The following is a 22,078-nucleotide window of genomic DNA, read 5'->3' as shown; positions in this document are numbered from 1 at the left end:
TTGCACTATTATAACATTGCTAAGTTATGTATGTTAACAACTTAACATTATTTAGTTCTGTTTTGATGATTTGAGTTTGGTATGATTGAAAAAAAATCTAAATATGGGACGAACCAGAACACAGTGATTCGTTTTTTTTTTGTTTTTATGATAATTTGAACACACAGTAGTAATTCTTGAGAGTCCGGGTTTCATGTGTCACAAATTCAAACAAAACCAGTAACTAAAATATATGCATTTGTATCATTAAGCCAAAACCAAAACAGACAATGTTTACTGGAAAAGAAGCTTGAGATCCATACCAAAACTACTTTTGCGTAGACCTTCGTTGATATTTTAAATTAGATTAGAATTAGAGACAAAAATTAACAATTTGAATCCAAACTTAGTTCTAAAATGAGAAACTGCAGTTTCATGACGGAAACTTTGGAGCAGGAACAACTTTCTAAAAATAGATAAACATTAACAATATCAAAGTTAGCCTAAATGTTTCTCAAATATTGCATAAAAGCAGAAACTAGATTTGAGGATCTGAGTCTTACACAAGGAAGAATAAATCCATACATCATAACTTAAATAAAAGACAATAATAACAGTTCCTAATTCATGACCTCTTTGGTCTTTGACTCTTTAGATACTTTTACCAGTTGAGTCAATCCACGACCATGTTCTGTGGTTTCTCTTCTTCTTTTGAGTCTTCCATTTTCTCATCAACATTTCCACTAGCTTCTCCAATGATCTCCTCTCCCTCCACCACATTCAGGTCGACGCTGCCTCTCAACGGTTTTGTTTCTTCGGCCGTCTCCTTCATCTCAACATTGTTTAGGTCTGGCTTGGTGTCGCTTTCATGTGACTTCGATTGATCAGATGGAGCCGAAAGGATTGTGCTTATGTTACCACTGATAGATTCGAGTGAACGGAAGCTCTCACTTAGCTTGCTACTTGGTGGTTGGTTGTTTACATATGCTTGGACTGACTCACGAGCGTTCTCATCAAAATCTTTGCACATCTGGATAACCGCAGAGAGATTAGAGTAAAATATACCGGTTCAAGACATTAACCTTCCAACCAAAAATAAACACAGCTTACCTGGTTATAATGTTGAGCTATTTTAACCCGCGCCTGGTTGTTGTCAACAGCAGCCGCCATCATTTCTTCTGAAGCTGCAGCGAGATTTAGAGAGCTCACATTAGAACCAACAACTCGTTAAATAAAGAAACTTGTCATGGAACTTACTGATGGGATCAGTCTTAGGAAGTCCATCAAGCATTTCATCATCGACCTCAATAAAGCTAACTCCCACTGTGTCAGCGACCTTTGGTTCAGCTTCGGGCTCTTCAGCAGGAATAGATGATGAGCCACCAAGTCCCTGCGACCAGAGATTCAATCAAAGTTAAACAACTCAGTGCAAGACATGTGAATAACCAACACGGCAGATCAACACAACATACATAATACTCCTCTGCGTATTCATAATTCAATGCCTTCTCCAAAAGTAGGACTCGCTTTTTCACAAACTCAACAAGTCGCCTCTGCATGTCCCGATAGTAGAACATCGAGTTTACTTGGGCCCCATCAGCAGAAGCATTATTGTTCCCAGTATTACCGCTTCCAGGATTCTGGTTAGTCTGTGCTCCCGGATTGGTGTTTCCACTACCATTCTGCCCCTGCAAGCCAGCTTGTTCAGCAGCAGACAAACTTATGTGAGGGAAGTTCAATTCTTTGCAGATAAGCTCTTGGATCCCCAACTCTTTGTCATCAACAATAGCTTGCCATCGTCCGTACCCATGCCTAAAGATTCAAATTTCCAGTGAAGGAAAAGAACATGTAAGCACGTAATGGAATATCATGAGAAAAGAAAACTATTCGGTGAGAACAGTGGTGCAGGTGCATACTTTAAAACAGCACGTATCATTATCTTGTCATGTTCCTCCTTCCAAATTTTTCCACTTCTCAGTCCTGGGAATCTTTCAAGGATGCGGGAGGGGAAAAGAGGTTTCGTTGGATGGTCTTCTACAAATTTCACCTGTCAGGCAAGAGCACCAAAAAGAACATAAGCAACACAGGATCAAAACTTCGGGGCGATAAGCTTAAGAAACAAAACGACAACAAAAAGAAAATTTTACAATAGGTTCGAAAAGGCAGCTTCCTTTATTTCTAGACAAAGTGACGGAAAACAGAGAAAATGAAGCAGAACATAACCAAACGTTTTACCACAGTAATGCACACAAAACATCGTAGGTCTTAGATCTTAAGAGTGGTTTAAACATATAATTACTGTACTGAAAAATTGGTAGGGACCAAAACTATAGCCTAGAACCAACAAATACAAAAAAATAGTGCCATCATCTAACTCCAATAACAGTACAACATAGATACAGAAATTCCAATCATTAAGTGGCAACACTGTGCATTGGCTCTCATAAGACAACTCATAAAATTAAATAGAGAACTTATTAAAGGATTACAGTCGACAGAATCACCTTATCCTGTACTAGCATCAGAACAGCAATTCTGATTAGAACATCTTCTATTCTAAGCCCTTCCTTGGGCACGCCATCTGCAAACAAAGACCATTATAGTAATACATATAACAAGTTAACAGGAGAAGCAAAAATCACATTTAGAGAAAAGCAGTAAACATTAAGAAGATCAATTATCAGTCACCTGAAAAGGTTGGAGAATTCTCGTCTATGTCTTCAGCAATGTGCTTCAAGAAGATTACTCCATACCTGAGAAAAGTCATTAAACAATAAGTTGATGAAATAGGATTAAGTCTTTTCATATGAATAAACCAGAAAGTCTTCTAATTGTGATGCGCTTTTTTTTTTGTAAAGAAGCAAAAGAAAACATATTAAAGCCCATACTCTTTTATTTCGTCATAGGTCTTCTGCTTTAAGCGAGGAACAAACTCCTTCCAATCATAGTTGCCAACTCCATACCTGCAATTTTGGGCCATTCAGAAGAACTTGTAAATCATGTGCAGGGCGAGGCTGAGGATCATATTGATGCATCGGGAGACAAAAGTGTAAAATTTAGACAGAATAATTTATGGTGTCCAAATGCCTTATTGGAAAGAAGATACCTCATCAACGTCTGCACAAAAATGGCCCTTTGACTCTGGTTGAAACCCATTACTCTGAAAGATCTCCCCTCGCCTTCCATCAAAGGAGTTGGCTCCGAGTTATCTACAGAAAAACTCATTTAATAAACTGCACACACTTTTAATATCACTAGTTTCAGCTCCATTCGAATTAAAGAAATTCAGAGACGTGGTAATACCTCGACCCCTTCTTCTGTACGGTCGTCGACCCGTTTGAACTCCTTGTCCCGCTGCTTCACCATCTGTTGACTCGGCTTCATAACTTTCATCTCCATCAGAGCTCACATCTTCCAAACCAGCAAGATCATCTTCTTCAATGGATACCAACTATGAAAATATCGCATATAAGAATCAGAACAGCCTTTAATAGAAATGATATGAACTTATCAAAGTAAAATAGGGAGTGAAGCAAAACGTATTTCTTGCAGAAGAAATCAGAAGACTATAGTTACTTGAGCCTTTACCAACCCCAATTACTTGACCCAACATGAAAACCCCTAAGATCTGTCGAAAATATTGATAGGACAAGGGCATTTAGTGTTTACTGGATACAGTCAACTAAATTATTACTTCCTGAATTTAGCTACTTAAGGAATTCGAAAGGGAAAAAGTAGGAAACAGAATAAGAAAGATATAAATGGTGAATAATCAAATCCAGTTATTAATATGATGCCACAATTGTACAAGGGGGGTCAAAAAGAGACTAAACCTGCTTGCGACTTCTCTTCCTTTTCCCAAGAGCATTAAGCTCCTCAGCCTGATGCAGCTCAAATTTATCTTTTAACAACTCTTCCCAATAACTTGCTCTATCAGAATTGCCTGCTGAAGATTTGCTTTCAGCAGCGACTCTCTGTGCCTCTAATGCGGCGGCCTCATTTTCATCTATATACTCAAAATTTGCCACCTAATATACAGGAAGATCACAGGAAATCATCAGAGTTAATGACACTACAAAGATAGCGGACACCCTAATCGCATTCAAATAAAACAGCAACACTGGAAACAGCCTCATGTTCCAGCTAAGTTTAAAGATCAATCAAATAAAAAATCAGGCTTCAAAGAAATGTAACCAAATCAATAAATTGGCTCAATCAACATCATCACAAGTATAAATTTCTAACTTAAGTCATCATCACTAGTTTTCATTGTGTTTGCTTTCACTTTGAGCCAGAACGAAACAGTCAAGACACTTTCTAAAGACTGTCTATACGCATCAAAACGGAATGGATTTAATTGCATTGATCCTCCAAACTTAGCAAGTAATTAATAATTTGACAATGCATGGACTCTTAAAAGCTTTAAAGTTTTGCTAAGTTTGGAGGATTCATTCGGTAGCCACCCATAGTCTGAATATTAAGAAAATTTAAGAATACAATTATCATACACTCAAATGGAGCATTGAAAACCAGTGAATTCTGATCCAGGAAAACTAATAGAAGAGGAAGATAAGAGGCAAGAAAACCTTGAAAGCCTTTAAGAATCCATTCTCCTCTTCATCATCCACTGAGACCTCCTCCGCCTCCACGAGATCACGATCAAGCAATCTGCAGAACAGAAGATGGAGACAAATAATGAAATATCCATGCAATTGACCGCAAAGGCTTCCATAAGAAAGGAGCAATCGGAAAGATCAGATACCCTTGTTAGCCAAAAACAAGAGGGAAGGAGTAAGGAGTATATTACTTGTCTATAGCCGCATCATCATAGTGAATTTTTCCAGACTTTCCTGCTTCTTCGTCTTCACTAGCAAAAAGCTCCTTTGATCCATACCTGATGATGTCATCTAATTCTTCCTAAATTGTAGTCAGGAAAACAAAACAAACAAATACTACGTGAGAAACAATCAACAAATATGGACCCCTTCTCTCTAATGTTTTTCTTTTTAAGCTCCGTGCTTATACCGAATAGTGTTCTTAGTATTTCTACCTTCTAACTCCAATCTGTTGAGAAATCTCTAATAATGCGAATAGGTGTACCTTCAAGTAATAAAAGTATACCTGATTAATATTTTGTGTTTTGAGTTTCCCGACAACAAGATGCTCCAGAACCATTTTCTTTTTAGTCAACTGCATCATCCTTTCTTCAATGGTGCCTCGGTTTATGAGCCTGTAAATCATCACCTAAACGAAAATATAAGGATAAATTAGCGAAACTAAAGATAAGAAAAATGCAAGTTGACAGCAGTAAGAGATAATATTTAAACCTTATTTCTTTGGCCAAGTCGATGGGCTCTAGCCATTGCCTGAAGATCCGCATGGGGATTCCAGTCACTACAGAAACAGATAAAACAATTTCAGTCATAGGTATGAAAATGTGAGCTGGTGTAAACCAAAACAGACAGTCATCCCACATTGCATGCCCACGAAATTTTATTATTAGCAAGACAGCGGTTAATAATTTTCCTGATCTTCCCGCTACCTAACAAATTGCATCTCAAGAAATAGTTATTAGGAAAAATATTCCAAATGCCTTTCTATCACTCATCATCACCTATGAGACATCTACTTAAAGCATCCAACTCACTTGAAAATCAACATATGCTACCAAAATCTCATGCTATCAAGCCAAATAGCTCCTCTTACTTCTTGACACAATAACTATGGAAAACATACAGATGACACTAAGAGAACTGAAATTTCAAACCTGTCATAAATGATTACTGTATCTGCAGTTGCAAGATTTATTCCTAAGCCACCAGCTCTTGTGGAGAGCAAAAAACAGAACTTGTTAGAGTTTTTGGCATTGAACCGATCTATGCGTATTTGACGGTCAGCTCCGCCAACCTTTCCATCAATTCGCTCATAGCTCCAATTCTGACAAAGACAAGAAAATGAACAATTAAGTCATATGAAGGATTTTACATAACTGCATATTAGAAAGAAAAAAAAAAATGTGATAGAAAGAGATAAAAACAAGTAGTCTCAAGTGCATGCGTCAGCAATAGTCATGATAATGACATCTCAAGTAACAAAAGATGTAATCTTTGAGGGAAAAAAGAAGTTATATCGCCAACAGAGTAAGTTACACCATAAACTCTACCAAAGTAATTGCACCTACCTACAGAATCAACTCTACTACTTTTTTCTAGATAGAGTCCTCAGGCACAATTATGTATATAGAAGCATGTGCTGAAACTAAGTGTATATGTGAACAATGTATCAAACTCATAGAGTAAGAACACAGAGATCTCATATACACAGGACAGATACCTTATAAAAACACTAGTCTTCACGTAAACCCAGCATGTGAAACTGTGTGTATATGAGAACTCTGTACACAGTTTCAGCACATGGTAAACATATTTGAGGATTATTGTACTTAAGATATATAAACTTGTTATTTCTACTTGTATATGAGAACTCTCTACACAGTTTCAGCACATGGTAGACATATTTGAAGATTATTGTACTTATAAACTTGTTATTTCTACTGTATATGTGGAAATTGTGTCCTCATTCTTTCATTTTGACACAGAGTTCTTTAACTCTCAATTTCAGTACAGGCTTGGCTTACTTCCTTGTATTTCCATAACTTTGCCTAACGACTAGCTAGAAAAAGGTAGAGTTGATTCTATAAAATGGTGTTCTACAGAAAAACAAGAATGAAATCTATTGAAACAGAATATACATATAAGAAGCTCAGATACCTTATGGGAACAGTAGTCTTCAAGTAAGTCCAGCATGTGCTGAAACTGTGTGTATATAAGAACTCTGTGTCCTTGCTCTTTCAGCTTGACCATCATTTTATCTAGAAGTTGTAGCTTTCCACAAGATTCCAAAAGTTGTCTTTGATACATCATACATATACGAAAAAGTTAATGGAAAGTTTAACAGACGACTATAAACAAATTCAGATAATCACTTTTCGATAAATGAGATGTTACTTGAAAAATTCATTAGCATCGTGAATAGCTGGCTCAACGCCTTCCAGCATATAAGGATGGCAGCAAACTTTTCGTAATTCCATCATAATGTTATTAAGGGAAATCTGAAACAGAATCAGACCAACACAATCACCAGACGAATTACAGTGGACCTGTACCCCACTAATGAGGATATGGATTTGAAGAGTATACAAAAATTAATAAGAACTTACCTGAGCACCTCCCTTTTTTGTCAATATTTGATAATTACGGGTAAAAATGGCCTTGTAATATTTTTTCTGCAGGCTGCTCAAATCAACACGTAAAATGAGCTCCTTTTTTGGGGGCATGTCTTTCATTACATCTTTCTTTACCCCTATAAAATCAATCAAAATACGACACAACATAGTTAAGATCATAGATTCTTGCTTAGAAAAATTCCCTCTGAACGAACTTTTGAAACACATCTACACTAAAAAGATGAAGAAGAGGTTTTGGTTAATACTTCTGAGCAAATGTGGAGCCAACATTTTGTGCAGTCTTGAAATCTGCTCCTCTTGATTAATATCTTTGAACTCCTCCTGGAACTCCTCCAAACTTGCAAACTGCAAGTATTGTGCAATCAAATAAAATGTGTTAGCTATATAAAATTCTGTAAAGTATGCGAATTTATATATCTTTGCCATCCTTGGGATACCTTCCCCGCATCAAGAAAATGCATGAGCATGAAAAGTTCATCCAAGTTGTTCTGTAAAGGCACCACGTAATCATCAGTAACATATTGCAACTAATCAGGTAAGAAATTAGTGCAGGATCATATATAACAATTCTCATTGCAACTTGTCGCTACTAATGCTCAGATACAACTATTGAAAATATAAACTCCAGGAATAAAAATCAAATGACGAACCTGAAGTGGTGTTCCTGTCAGAAGAATACGATGGTTACTTGAATATTGTGTCAATGAAGAGAACAGCTTTGAATCCTTATTTTTCAGTCGATGGCCTTCATCAACAATCTGACCCAAAAAAAATGTTAGTAAGCTGCATAAAAGAGAGAAAGAGAGAAGAGTGCAAGAAATAATGTCTCATTAGGGAATAAAGAGTTACCATGCACTCCCACTTAATCGGCTTCAGAACTGCTGTATCTAGGTTGATCATCTCATACGATGTGAGGAGGACATCAAACTTGATTCTTTTTTGCTTGCTTTCGCTACTGATTTGTCCAGATTTCTTTTTCTTGATCTTTTTTTGATCTTTCGAAAAGTAAAACTCATGTTCTCTGATAACTGCTCGGGCTTGCGAAGTGCCAAAATACATAACCTACCCGTCAAGTGATCACGAAGACCATTTCATTAACAAACAACAAAAAACCACAAAGGCACAACTCATTGCGTGTATAACTGCATACATACCACATTCATCTGTGGGGCCCATGTGGCAAACTCTCTCTCCCAGTTCCGCAGAGTTGATAGTGGAGCAATTACCAAATGTGGAATGAGGTTCTCCTCAAAAAGTGAAGCTAAAAGGGCAATGCTTTGAATAGTTTTGCCTGTAAACAGGAAAAATCTCACAATATTACAAAAATGGAAAACAAAAGCCTCTGACATTATATGAAAAGATCTATTTGACCACAAGGGTGGAATAATTGAATATATATACCTAGCCCCATTTCATCAGCAAGAATTACGTGTGTCTGCTTTGACCACGAGAACCGCAAAAAATTGAGTCCCTCAAGCTGGTACGGATGCAACAAGCCTTCAATAACAGAAAACAAAATAATCATAGCATCTATAGATACCAAAGATGGGAAACATTTATAGTATATGAATTAGAGTGACCCAAATACCTTTGAGGAATTCAGGAGTACGATCACATTGTTGAAAGTCTCTAGGGTTTCTTTTGTGGTCAACATCTTTACCTCTGCGACTTCTAGAATTTATATCCTTGAACCTTTGGATTTCATTCTGAAAGGTTGAGATGTCTGATTCTGACTCCCAATAACATTCATCATAAGATAGCTCTTTATATTTCACAAGATATTCCAGCTCACCATCTTCCTCTCTATATCACAAATGAAACAATGCAAGTGTCACAAGAAAACAGCTAAGAATGTAGTAACTTCTGAAAAAAAAAGTAAGGAAAGCTTGATAAACTCTTCTTTCTTATAGAGAGTAGATTTGGTAGCGAAAAAGATCCAAATGTATTCTGATAAAGCAGCACTCTATCAAAGCTACGGATTTATTAGAGAACGGAATATGGTGAAAAAAGTATATATTAAAAATAAATTGGCAGATAAATAAATGAAGGAATTAATTCCATCACTAGACCTGCAGGCAAGAATCCGATCAACAGTGGTCCACTCAGGACGAATGGCAACAAAATCATCTTCGCTGTTATTGGCTGATTCCGCTTGACGGTGAAAGTTGTTCACCCTGGTTTTTAAACGATGATTTGACTTATAAGCCTTCTGGAATTCCTTCTCAGGCACCCTGCGATTGGTCAAAGGAAATAAAGATCATGTGTTATAATGTTCACAGACAAGAAACATTGATAATAAGCATCTTCAAACATAGAGACAGAAAAAAATGCAGTAACTACCAAGAGCAGTGAAGGTATGATAATCCCTTCCACTTCACGAGATACTGTTTGACATAACAAGGCTTTGGTGCCTCTTCCGAGGAACCTTGTTCATTAGATACTGTAGGACGTGATTCACAGTCCAATATCTTATCAATCTCATTTAGAGGGCTAACCTGAAAATGTAAAAACAGTTCTACCATGTAAGAAAATGAAAGATATGGCATCCCAAACACAACTATGGACGTTGATTAGAAATCTTACGCATTCAGGGCATCTCCAATTTTCCACAGAAGCATCTTTAAGAGGTGGAACTAGGCATTTAGCATGGAAAGCATATGTACATGTATTGCAGCTTACAAGATTTGCACTTTGCCCACAAGCCTGGCATGCATTTTCTTTCTGTACATTCAGAGTAACAACAACAACAACAACAAAAGGAATCAAAAAGACAGAATAAGCAGCAGTAAAAGCAGAACAATAAGCTCAAGATAAGAGACAAACCGCATCAGTTCTGACAATAGCCTCAACTTGCTCAAGGGTCCGATCCTTTTTAGGAACAAAGTCGTCATCATCAGAATCATCCAGATTATAAACCGGTTTCCTGTCTGATCGTATACGAAGCCTCTCCACCAGACTACTCATTTTCTGAACACAAAACATGTCACCCATCAGTAAGCTCAAACGCAAATAGACAACATAAGTAATCAGTTCAGTGCCAGTTCTGAGGCTAAAGCAAACTATGAGTTTCTACTGGATTCAAAATTCCATAATTAAGCTCTGATACCTAAAGTAAACATCACAGTCTAGGGATGGTTCGTAACAATAGCTACTAAAAACTCGATTCATAAAAACCACACGAGCAAGATCGAAGAAGCTTGTGAAAGAGAAAGAGAGAGAGAGTTAATGAAAAAAAAAAACCAAAATACTTAAGCAAATCAAACATACAAACAAATAAAAACCCAATTGAGTTTTCAAATGTGAGTACCCATAACTCGAATTAACAACCCATTTTAGCAATTTCATGAAAAGATTCAAAATTTTGCAAAAATCCAGAACCGACATTTTTGAAACCCTCAACTTTGTTGAACAAAGAAATTGAAAGAGACAGTAAACTTGATTCGACGGAAATTGAGAAGTTGAAAAGCAATTTACTTGTCGTAGAATGAGTAAAAAAACAAAGTGAAGCAGATGAGAGTGTGGAAGAGACGAAGAAGAAGAACCTTTGAATTTTGTTTGGGATCTGCTTGAAGGAGAAAAAGTAACTCCCCAAACCTGAATAATCAGACACGAATGATTCTTTACAATTTAGCTTACGATTTAACTTAGGGTTATTACACTTATTATACATTTTTTAATATTTCCTCCAATATTGTTAAAAATAATATCTGAATATTATATATATAGACATATATATATATATTTTAATACCTAATACAATTTAGGATTTTATTCTTTTCCAAATAAGATTTAGAAAATTTTCATTTTTATCCGTCTTATCACATGTCTAATCGGGATTCAAAACCTTATATAATGCATTTTTCATTAATTATACGAGTATTCAGATTAAAAATGAAATACGACATTAATTATGCTCACCCCTAATATGTTAAGTGTGAACAACTTGTTAAATGAATTAGATCTATGGTTGGATGATTGAATGATGCCTGGAATTTATGAATGATACTGGGGCTATGCATGGTTAAGGATTCATTAGTTCATCAATTAGATCTATAGTTAGATGCGATGCCAAGATACAAAAACTTCATCGCCCAAAAAATATTAAACATAAATTAAGAATCTATAAAAGGATACTTTGGTTTGGTGTTTTGCTTCAACCTGAAATCCAAAAACAGTGATCGGTATTCAGATTTTCGAGTTAGAACTTTTTGGTAAAAAGAAATACATGACCATGGCTTATTTGAACATGAGATCTTTGAATTTTCTGTGTTTTCCTGTGATATGGTTGATTGATTTCTTGTTTATTATATTTTTCGTGTTTTTTGTGTTTCTACGGCCTTGTTTGGCTGTTGTGATGTTCTTGGATGAGTGGTAGTCTTTGAAGACAAGTTGCGGTTGATGATGGTGTATGGAATCGACGCTAGGGCATCTGCATCGATCAACATCAGGAGGGTGTCGGTCGAGGCAAATCGCGATGGCACGCGAGTAGTCGATGCGAGTGCCGGCTAATGAAAAGAGTGCATCGGTCTATATAAGGTAGGCCCAACTTAAGGGTGGTGATGAAGGAGCAATAGGACTGGGTCATGTAATTTTTAAAGTTTTTCTATAACAATTTCAAATCCTAAATTTTGAGAATTTTGTAAAGTAAGGATCCTAAGTTTTTAAAATTTTGCAAGCAAGCCCTAATTTTCTATATTAAAAACATTTTTCAACAAAATAAAGTCAATTGGCCAAAATGTTCAATATATTTTTAAGCCAACCGTGATGCAAGTTGTGTATCGATCGACGTAAGGGCGTTGCATCAGTCGACATAAGGCGTGTGTCGGTCAACTGACATGTGTTCTTTTGTAGTTTGGCTTGACTATGACTTGCTTGTGATTGATGTTTGTTGTTTTGAGATTTTATTGCTTGGATTCGGAGAAAATAATAATATAATTATAAATAAATAAAAAAGCTGAAAATAAGTGTGGGTTGGCAAGTCAGCTTAAAGCTTTTTCAAGATTTTTTTTTAAAAATTTTCTGTAAGAGTTGGGTAAGTTAGATAATGGATATTCACAAGAGATGGACAGTATTCTGTTAAATCTGGCTATCACCAACTTACCAAACCAGGTTTACCCCTTGCAACTGCTCCTAATGTCTTGTGGAAATCTATTTGGGCTATGCAAATTCCGCCTAAGATAAAACATTTCTGGTGGAGAGTCTTACATAATGTTATCCCAGTTGCAGAGAATATGGCTCAAAGAAATATCAAGATGCCTTCTGATTGCATATTTTGTGGAGAAGCTAAGGAAACTACACTCCACTTACTTTTCCAATGCAAGTTTGCTAAAGAAGTCTGGGAGTTAGCGCCTGTCCCCATCCCAACAGGTCAGTTTGAGCAAAGTAGTTCCCTTATGAACAACGTCAAAGCTCTTCTCTCCGCTTGCAATAAAGAGAGTAATCATAATCATCTATTCTCATATGTTGGATGGCGTATATGAAAGGCTCGTAATGACCTGATCTTTAATAACAAAAAATGGGCTATTCCTGCTATTATAAACTATGCCATTTTGGATCTGCAATTGTGGCAAGATGCAAACGCAGCTTATAACAAGCCATCTCAAGGACGTGCAAATCCAAAACGGCACTCCCCCTCATCTTTTTAGGAACTCCTAACCCAAAACTCTGCATTATATTGTTTTACAGATGCGTCCTAGGTTAGTAAAGATGACAAGGCGGGGATAGCTTGGGCTTTGCATAATGCTCAAGGAAACACTCTTCTTAAAGGCAGCATGGCAATAGAACCAACAGACACTGCGCTGGAAGCTGAAGTCATTTGCACTAAGAGAAGCTATATTCCACATAAAACGCCTTAGATATGAAGATGTAACTTTTTGTGGTGACTCACAAATCATCTTTCATTATCTTGAGGATGCTATCAAAGATCGTCCAATCAAAGGAATATCAAAGATACAAGGCTATCTTGATGACATTATCTCTTGGGCTAAAAGAAGTTATCTTTTCAAACAACATTAAAAGGAATGCTAATGTTGTGGCTGATTCATTAGCAAAACAAGCTCGGATAAGCAATTCTCCTCTTGTAATCTCTTGGATTTGCTAAAGTATATGTCATGTTTGTATGTAAAAAAACATTCACTAGTTAATATAAAAAGTTGGCCGAAAAAAAAAAATAAAAAAAAAAAAATAATGGATATTCCAAAATAATTGGTTTACACTTGGTTAACTATAATAAACCAAAAGGAATTTCGAAATATTTAGATTTGAATAGATCATGTTAAACTAAACCGGAAAAAGCTACCAGTCTCTGAGAAACCCAGTTTATACTCTAAAAACTCCTAAAAACCCACACCGAATCGAAGAAGATTCGCGATGTAATAATAATAATAAATTCCTTTTCTTTCTTCTACAAACTTCCTTTTTGCCTCTTCTCCAAGCTTCTCCGATCCAAAGCTAAAACTCCCCCCTTCATTCAACTGCTTCCTCTCCTCTTTACAAAACCCTAAAACCAAAACATCAATCCCTTCTTCAATTTCACCTCAAACATGGCGTCAAGGAGATTGTCCAAGTCTCTTTCCTCAGCCATCAAGGCTCAATATACTCTCTCGAGACCATCTCTTCTCCTCCGTTCTCGCCCTCTCTCTTCCTCTGCTCACCATTACATCTCCCCTAATTCCTCTATCTTCCGACCAAATTCGTTCATCGGACTCACCGGAAACAACAACTCTTCCGTCACTCAATCGGCTTCTCACTCCCGACTCTTCCCTCTTTCTTTACAATTCCCTTCTCCTCGAAGCTTCGCCACCAGCACAGCTCAGGTTCGTGCTGCCGATTTCATTCTGTTTTAAGTATTAGCTCCTCAATCTTGGAACAAAGATTGTTAATTTTGTCGTTTTTTTTTTTTGTTGTTGTAGCCAAGTCAAAATGAGTATACGGAGATGGCATGGGAAGGGGTTATCAATGCCTTTGACGCAGCTCGTAATTCGAACCAACAGATTGTGGAATCAGAACATTTGATGAAAGCTCTTCTTGAGCAAAAAGATGGTATGGCTAGGAGGATATTTACCAAAGCCGGAATCGACAATTCCTCTGTTCTTCAGGCTACAGATGACTTCATATCTAAACAACCAAAGGTTACAGGTGATACCAGTGGTCAGATACTAGGTTCATCTCTTAGTGTTATATTAGAAAACGCAAAGAGCTATAAGAAAGAGATGTTAGATAGTTATGTATCCGTCGAGCACCTTCTGCTGGCTTATTATTCGGATATAAGATTTGGACAAGAGTTTTTCAAGAACATGAAACTTGGTAAACAAGCCCTCAAGGATGCTATTAAAGATGTCCGCGGTAGTCAACGAGTTACTGATCAAAGTAAGTTTTTTTTTGGGAATTCACTTTAAAATACTTCGGAAAAATGACGATGTAAGACGTGTGTTGGTACTCAAGCTAACAAAAGATAGTATTGAGATCTTGTTGAATGTTTTATTATTGTGTGTCCTTTTAGTTTTTTGTGTTAATGACTTTTGCTTACTCTGATCATGTTATGCTACAAATGTAGATCCTGAAAGCAAATATGACGCACTTGAAAAGTATGGAAATGATTTGACTGAGATGGCTAGACGAGGGAAGCTTGACCCTGTCATTGGACGGGATGATGAAATCCGGCGTTGTATCCAGATATTATGTAGGAGAACAAAAAACAATCCTGTTATTATTGGTGAACCTGGCGTTGGGAAAACTGCAATTGCAGAAGGGTAAGTCTTTAAATTATATTCCTTTCGTTTCTTTTCTTTTGTAAAATCTCTGAAAGTTATGATTTTACTTTCTTTAGACAAATTTATTAAGAGATTTACCTTTACAGGCTAGCTCAACGAATTGTGCGAGGAGACGTCCCTGAACCTCTCATGAATCGAAAGGTTAGTGGTTTACTCTTTTATGTAAGAAAGCCTGAAGAAAGATTTTAGCATTTTTGATTTGGTTTCGTTTTCATTAGTTGATTTCTCTCGATATGGGTTCACTCCTTGCCGGTGCCAAATATCGAGGAGATTTTGAAGAAAGGTTGAAAGCAGTATTGAAGGAAGTAACTGCTTCCAATGGGCAAACAATCTTGTTCATTGATGAGATCCACACTGTTGTTGGTGCAGGTGCCATTTTTCATTCTATCAACATGCTATAAATATATTGATGTTTTTTTTATACACAAAACGTATGCATATATTGTGCTGTCCATGTAGACATTGTTGGGTGGATCTCTATCTAAAGGCATTTATATCCTTTGAGATGGAAAGTTATGGTTAGGATTTTGAAAGATCTGCTAATATTATTACTCTTGTTTGCCATATCTGTTAAATCACTTTTGTACATTGTTACTGGTAAGATGAAACTAACGAATTAGCTAATATTATCTCTTGTTTAGGAGCTATGGGGGGAGCAATGGATGCGAGCAACCTCTTGAAACCAATGCTTGGCCGAGGTGAACTGAGATGCATTGGTGCAACTACATTGACCGAATACCGCAAATACATAGAGAAAGATCCAGCTCTAGAGCGTAGGTTTCAACAAGTGTTATGTGTTCAGCCCACTGTTGAAGATACAATCTCGATTCTTCGTGGGTTAAGAGAGCGTTACGAGTTACATCATGGTGTTACTATATCAGATAGTTCACTTGTATCAGCGGCAGTTCTGGCTGACCGCTACATCACTGAACGCTTTTTACCAGACAAAGGTATAGACATTCACTTTCCCTGAATTTTTATTAGTTTTCTTGGGAAAATTTGACCATAGCATTGTTTTCTAAGATGAACGTTCTTTGTTTCAGCTATTGATCTTGTTGACGAAGCTGCTGCAAAGCTGAAGATGGAGATCACTTCTAAACCAACTGAACTAGATGAAATAGACAGAGCTGTGATCAAGTTGGAGATGGAAAAGCTTTCTCTTAAAAATGATACCGACAAAGCTTCTAAAGAACGGCTACAGAAGATTGAGAATGATTTGTCCATGCTCAAACAGAAACAGAATGAACTTAGTGACCAATGGGAGAAAGAAAAGTCTCTCATGACTAAAATACGTTCGTTTAAAGAAGAGGTAAATATTTTCTTTCTCACTGTTTTCTTTGAAGTATAGTTCATTCTTGAAATCTAAGAACATATGTATGCCTTTTCGGCTTAACGTCTAATATAATTAATATCATGCAAGACACTCCCAGTTTCTTGTTCTGTATAGTACTTTTGGTGGTTGTAGTACTTATGGTGGTTGCTAATCATGTTGGTATATATCGACCCTGATGTCCTTCATAACATGTTTTATGTTTTACAGATTGATCGAGTTAACCTGGAAATTGAATCTGCTGAACGTGAATATGATCTAAACCGAGCTGCTGAGCTTAAGTATGGAACACTTATGTCCCTCCAACGCCAGTTAGAAGAAGCTGAGAAGAATCTCACGAATTTCCGACAGTCTGGAGAGTCACTACTCCGAGAAGAGGTTACTGATCTTGACATAGCAGAGATTGTGAGCAAGTGGACCGGTATTCCACTATCTAATCTCCAGCAATCAGAGAGAGAAAAGCTGGTCGTGTTGGAACAAGTACTCCACAAGAGAGTTGTTGGTCAAGACATGGCTGTAAAATCAGTAGCAGATGCTATCCGACGTTCAAGGGCTGGTCTTTCTGATCCTAACCGCCCAATAGCCAGTTTCATGTTCATGGGTCCAACAGGAGTTGGTAAAACTGAGCTTGCCAAGGCTCTAGCCGGATACCTTTTCAACACGGAAAATGCAATAGTGAGGATCGATATGAGTGAGTATATGGAAAAATTCTCAGTCTCGCGGCTAGTTGGTGCACCACCTGGCTATGTTGGTTATGAAGAAGGTGGGCAGTTAACTGAAGTTGTTCGCAGGAGACCTTACTCGGTGGTTCTGTTTGATGAGATTGAGAAAGCTCACCCTGATGTCTTCAATATCTTGCTACAACTGCTAGACGATGGAAGAATAACTGATTCTCAAGGGAGGACCGTAAGTTTCAAAAACTGTGTTGTAATTATGACGTCGAATATAGGGTCTCATCACATACTTGATACCCTCCGCAACAATGAAGACAGCAAAGAAGCAGTTTATGAGATAATGAAGCGACAAGTTGTGGAGTTAGCAAGACAGAATTTTAGGCCCGAGTTCATGAACAGAATTGACGAATACATAGTTTTCCAGCCGCTGGATTCAAATGAAATCTCCAAAATCGTAGAGTTGCAGGTAACAAACCCGTTTACAGTCACTTTGTTTTGCATATTTAGTTTTCAGAATCTTTACTCTTCCATTTATTAAGAGCTTGTGCACATATACTTCATACCAATTATTTTACAACATCCACTTCTCTTACTAGTTTGACTTTTGATAAAAACAAAAAAAAAATGGAAGTATCACTTTGTGTTATACTAACCAGTTTATTTTTTCCAATAACGTTAGCTTGTGTAACGTATCTTATAACATTTGTGTAACGTGCAGATGAGACGGGTGAAGGATAGGTTGGAACAGAAGAAAATTATTCTTCAGTATACACAAGAGGCAGTGGATCTCCTGGCTCAGCTTGGCTTTGACCCCAACTATGGCGCGAGGCCTGTCAAGAGAATGATTCAACAGATGGTAGAGAATGAGATTGCCGTTGGGGTTTTAAAAGGAGATTTCGCGGAAGAAGACACAGTTCTTGTCGATGTTGACCTCGTGGCTAGTAACAACAAATTGGTTATCAAGAAGGTCGAGAGTAATGATTCCACTGAAGAAATGGCCGCTTAATTAGACTGTTCGGGTTAGCGTTTCAAACTCTTTTTGTTCTATCCTTTGTAGATTTTTTACTTTAGTGTCTTCTCTAACAGGTTCGGATTGTTATGTTTTTAGTATCTTCTTGCCGACAAAAGTAAATGGGAACACACACCGACATTAGCATTTGAAATTATTAACTTGGAGCGGTGAATAATGGGGTGTTAAGATCATTTATGAAGCGTTTAATAGGACGTACGTACCAATGTGGTACGTGTATTATAGAGTTTGTTCCAGATCTGTTTTTTCAATTAAGGAGATTAAACTTACAAATCTGACCAAATCAAACGCTGTGATTTAGAATAATTAAAAAAAAATTAACCACGTTCTCTTGTCGCCAGAATTGAATCGGATCCTTCTCTTAATTAGCTTCCGACAATGAAGTATTTGTTTATCTCTATAGTTTTTCTTATCAATTCCTTTGTCTCATGTTAGTCGAGTACTTAGTATTCTCAGTAATGACGCATTAGCATATTTATTAGTTAGTTACTTTGAAATGTCAGTCATGTCTTGTAATGAGGGGAAACAACCTGGTGCATGCACTGTAAACAATAACAATTGAATTTTAGTTATCATTTTTTTTTCTTTTTTTCAAAACTATACTCTCAAAATTGTGAAATGAGCCAACAATTTCGAAATTTTAGAAGTATATATATAATTTCCTCCTATATTTCTTTTTTGTATAGGTTTTGGTTATACACACGTATCTACTATCTATCTTTTATGATCCTTTTTGTTTTTTTGGAACAAAGTCTTTTATGACCCTTAATCCTTATGTGGGAGTAGTACTTCTCCAAAACCAAAAGATGCAAAAATACCTCAACTTTTGAGCACATGAATATTCTTGTGCTCAAAAGCGAGATGACTGATAATTTCTCGCTTTTGAGCACAAGAATATTTGCCTCAACTTCAGCAACTTTGTCTCGAGAGGCTGCATGGAACTCCGACTAAAATATTAGACTTAACACTTACTCAGCTTGCCAAGCAGTCTTTAAAGCACAACATCTCTCCTAGAAAGGTGAAAGGTTACTTGGTCAAGGGCTTCCTTAATCCTTACATTCGGAGTCATCATCTCTTTGTACTTGCCACATTTTTTTTTTCAGCTCTATTTTACCTTCTTAGCCCTGTGAAGGTTACTCAAACCACTTTTTTAATATGACCCTCAAATTTTATCTTTTGAGCAACTAATTATAACTTATGCCTAATTTTGGATTGGTCGTTTTAAAAAAAATTGCAATTTTCAAGTCTTGGAACAAAATTCATGGTTGGTAAATAGATATGAGTGAAAATCATATGATTTAAAGAAACAGACGAAACATGTATGTGAAAACGAAGCATTTGGAAATTTGAAAACTGTTTTTATAAAAAGTTTAGAAAAAGGATACATGTTGGAAACATATATAATACATCATTAAATCATATATTATTTTGAAAAATTTATAATTAACAATACAAATCTAATAATAATAAAATGAATAATTTCAACTCGAAGAAAGCAAATAGTCTTCATTTACAATACATAAAATATATTAATAGCTCAAAGTAAAAGAAAATAGTCACTATTTTCATTTTCATTTTTATTGATTTATTAATATTATCAAACAAATTCTGAAACGATTTTGTGTTGGGGTCAAAACATAATCAAACTCAAGTCCCTCCCAATTAATGTAATTTAATTAATAACTTTCAACGTCTCTCATAATAATATAACTAATATATGCATTATACCGTTGTCATATATCATTTTCTAAAAATAAAATACAAACTTGAGTGTGCAAAAATTCTAAATCGCAAAATAATCTGTTACAACTACTAAGATCTCATATCGAAGAAGAATTTAATAATATTCCTAGAAAGAAAAAGAAAAAAACTACCAAATCTCTCTAATATCATATACATTTCCTCTGTTTTCGCCTCCAAATAAAACAAACAAATAAAAACAGAGCAAACTCTCTCTCTTCCTCAAGCTCTACTGATCGGCGATAATGGCGAAGTGTCACCGGAACAATGTCAATCCTCTCATCCTCCACCGCATTCCCTCCGCTTCTTCTTCCTCCTCCTCATCCGTTAACACTTTCTCCGGATCGTCATTCCGTAGAATCATCTTCGACGCCCTTAGCTGCGGCTGTAGCTCTCGTTACCAACGTGAACTCCGAGAAGAAGAAGACGGTTCGAAATCTACAACGATCGGAGAAGATTTAGCAAAGAAAACAGAGAAGCTCTGCGATCTGTTGAACTTAGAAGTGATTGAGAGTGGTGTCGAGACGAAGAAGAAAGAAGAAACGTTAGAGGTTCTGAAACGTGTTGTTAAAGATTTACAAGCTGCGGAGGCAGAGGCGGAGAAGAAAGTAGCGGCGGCGAGTGAGGTTAGGTTGTTAGCAAAAGATGATAGTGAAGTGAGAGTGACACTTGCTATGCTCGGTGTGATTCCTCCGTTGGTTAGTATGATCGACGATGATTCACTAATCGAAGATGCTCAAGTGGCTTCGCTTTACTCTCTTCTAAATCTTGGAATCGGCAATGATGCGTGAGTCTTCTCATTGCATTGCATGTTTCTAATTCTTTAATTTTCAGACCATTTCTCCGATTTTTAGATTTTTTTATGAATGATTTTTGGTTGTTGTTGACTAGTTGTTGTTGTTGTTGGTTTGCTTCTTTTAGGTGAAAATTTAATTGTTTTTATTTAGAGAGATGTCACTTTCTTTGCTTTTAGGAGTTTGATCTGTTTTTGTTATATGTTTTTTTTTTTTTTTCTTAAGCCAAGAATAATTTGGAAGCATTTAATTCAATCATTTCTTCAATGACATATGCAGGAACAAAGCAGCCATTGTTAAAGCAGGTGCTGTTCACAAAATGTTGAAGATAATCGAGTCGTCTAAGCCACGGAATCAAGCGGTTTTCGAGGCTATTGTCGCTAATTTTCTAGGGTTAAGCGCGTTGGATTCAAACAAACCGATCATTGGTTCCTCGGGTGCAACTGTTTTCCTAGTGAAAACATTGAAAAACTTTGAGGAAACAAGTAGCTCAAGACAAGCTAGAGAAGATGCTCTTCGAGCGCTTTACAACCTCTCAATCCATCACCAAAACGTTCCGTTCATCCTCGAGACCGATCTGATTACTTTTCTTTTGAACACGTTGGGAGATATGGAAGTTAGTGAGAGGATTCTGGCAATCTTGACCAATGTGGTATCAGTACCTGAAGGAAGGAAAGCGATAGGGGATGTGGTTGAAGCGTTTCCAATATTGGTCGATGTATTGAACTGGAATGATTCAGTAAAATGTCAAGAGAAAGCGATTTATATCCTCATGTTAATGGCTCACAAGGGGTATGGAGATCGGAGAGCGATGATCGAAGCGGGTATTGAATCTTCATTGCTTGAATTAACACTTGTGGGAAGCCCATTGGCGCAAAAGCGAGCCTCGAGGGTACTAGAGTGTTTGAGAGTGGTGGACAAAGGGAAGCAAGTCTCAGCTCCAATCTATGGAATATCTTCTTCTTCTTCTTCATTGGGTAGAGAGAGAGGTCATGAGATTAGGATGAGTGATGAGAGAAAAGCAGTGAAGCAGTTGGTGCAACAGAGTTTACAGAGCAACATGATGAGGATTGTGAAGAGAGCTCGTTTACCTCATGACTTTGTTACTTCACAACATTTCTCAAAGAGTTTAACTTTTTGAATCCAAAAACAAAAAGAAAAATGTGTAATCTATTAACCGAATCATCGTTAATCATTGTCCAATAAAAGTTTCTATTAGAAAAAGCGAATTATTATCACCATTTTTGAATTGAAAATGTTATCATTTATAAGTTCTTAATATTCTGGAATTAGGATAGAGCCATAGATAGTAGCTAACTTTTATAACTCAGTGACAATACGGTAGCATCGATTGTAATTCTGAGGAAGGTGAGGGGTAATGGTACAGTGTGATTGGGATCTTCACATTCACCAAGTAAGTTTTTTGTATTTTCTTACTGTCATTTTAAGAACCCCAATTTAACGCAAGTTACAATATTGTCCACCAAAGATAGTATATAGTTTCTTATTGTAT

The 22,078-nt window shown here is 36.7% G+C and overlaps 3 protein-coding genes across 6 annotated transcripts; 2 read left to right on the top strand and 1 right to left on the bottom strand.

Moving 5' to 3' along the window:
- Positions 1 to 442: 442 nt before the first annotated feature.
- Positions 443 to 10,915, bottom strand: LOC104703045 (CHD3-type chromatin-remodeling factor PICKLE). 2 transcript variants are annotated; one of them, XM_087457335.1, is made up of 31 exons: positions 10,768 to 10,915; positions 10,049 to 10,192; positions 9,809 to 9,946; positions 9,566 to 9,720; positions 9,295 to 9,456; positions 8,814 to 9,028; positions 8,627 to 8,722; positions 8,380 to 8,516; positions 8,075 to 8,287; positions 7,876 to 7,983; positions 7,663 to 7,713; positions 7,471 to 7,570; positions 7,199 to 7,341; positions 6,987 to 7,090; positions 6,750 to 6,888; positions 5,747 to 5,916; positions 5,307 to 5,373; positions 5,101 to 5,223; positions 4,787 to 4,896; positions 4,566 to 4,647; positions 3,813 to 4,007; positions 3,283 to 3,430; positions 3,086 to 3,188; positions 2,868 to 2,942; positions 2,668 to 2,732; positions 2,484 to 2,560; positions 1,896 to 2,026; positions 1,452 to 1,791; positions 1,237 to 1,369; positions 1,090 to 1,163; positions 443 to 1,009 (listed from the first exon to the last, which is right to left on the bottom strand). In XM_087457335.1, the coding sequence occupies exons 2-31, from the start codon at positions 10,187 to 10,189 to the stop codon at positions 653 to 655; spliced, it is 4,152 nt and encodes a 1,383-aa protein (XP_087313461.1). In that variant the 5' UTR covers positions 10,190 to 10,192; positions 10,768 to 10,915; the 3' UTR covers positions 443 to 652. The 2 variants fall into 2 exon arrangements, with proteins under 2 accessions (XP_087313461.1, XP_087313462.1); XM_087457336.1 differs by having other exon boundaries at positions 10,700 to 10,859.
- Positions 10,916 to 13,506: 2,591 nt separating this feature from the next.
- On the top strand, positions 13,507 to 18,204 carry LOC104703044 (chaperone protein ClpB4, mitochondrial). Of its 3 annotated transcripts, XM_010418975.3 has the most exons (10): positions 13,509 to 14,040; positions 14,137 to 14,593; positions 14,781 to 14,976; positions 15,084 to 15,138; positions 15,216 to 15,366; positions 15,639 to 15,947; positions 16,041 to 16,306; positions 16,538 to 17,467; positions 17,720 to 18,020; positions 18,110 to 18,204. In XM_010418975.3, the coding sequence occupies exons 1-9, from the start codon at positions 13,768 to 13,770 to the stop codon at positions 18,005 to 18,007; spliced, it is 2,925 nt and encodes a 974-aa protein (XP_010417277.2). In that variant the 5' UTR covers positions 13,509 to 13,767; the 3' UTR covers positions 18,008 to 18,020; positions 18,110 to 18,204. The 3 variants fall into 3 exon arrangements, with proteins under 3 accessions (XP_010417276.2, XP_010417277.2, XP_087313460.1); XM_010418974.3 differs by having other exon boundaries at positions 13,507 to 14,040; positions 17,720 to 18,204; XM_087457334.1 differs by lacking the exon at positions 15,216 to 15,366 and having other exon boundaries at positions 13,581 to 14,040; positions 17,720 to 18,204.
- Positions 18,205 to 19,788: 1,584 nt separating this feature from the next.
- Positions 19,789 to 21,789, top strand: LOC104703043 (U-box domain-containing protein 45-like). The gene is made up of 2 exons (XM_010418973.3): positions 19,789 to 20,558; positions 20,845 to 21,789. The coding sequence occupies exons 1-2, from the start codon at positions 20,017 to 20,019 to the stop codon at positions 21,704 to 21,706; spliced, it is 1,404 nt and encodes a 467-aa protein (XP_010417275.2). The 5' UTR covers positions 19,789 to 20,016; the 3' UTR covers positions 21,707 to 21,789.
- The last annotated feature ends 289 nt before the right edge of the window (positions 21,790 to 22,078 follow it).

This window comes from Camelina sativa, chromosome 7 (assembly GCF_030686135.1).
Source record: "Camelina sativa cultivar CO46 ecotype springtype chromosome 7, ASM3068613v1".
In the NCBI taxonomy this organism is placed as follows: Eukaryota; Viridiplantae; Streptophyta; class Magnoliopsida; order Brassicales; family Brassicaceae; genus Camelina; species Camelina sativa.
This window is presented reverse-complemented; position numbering and strand designations above follow the sequence as displayed.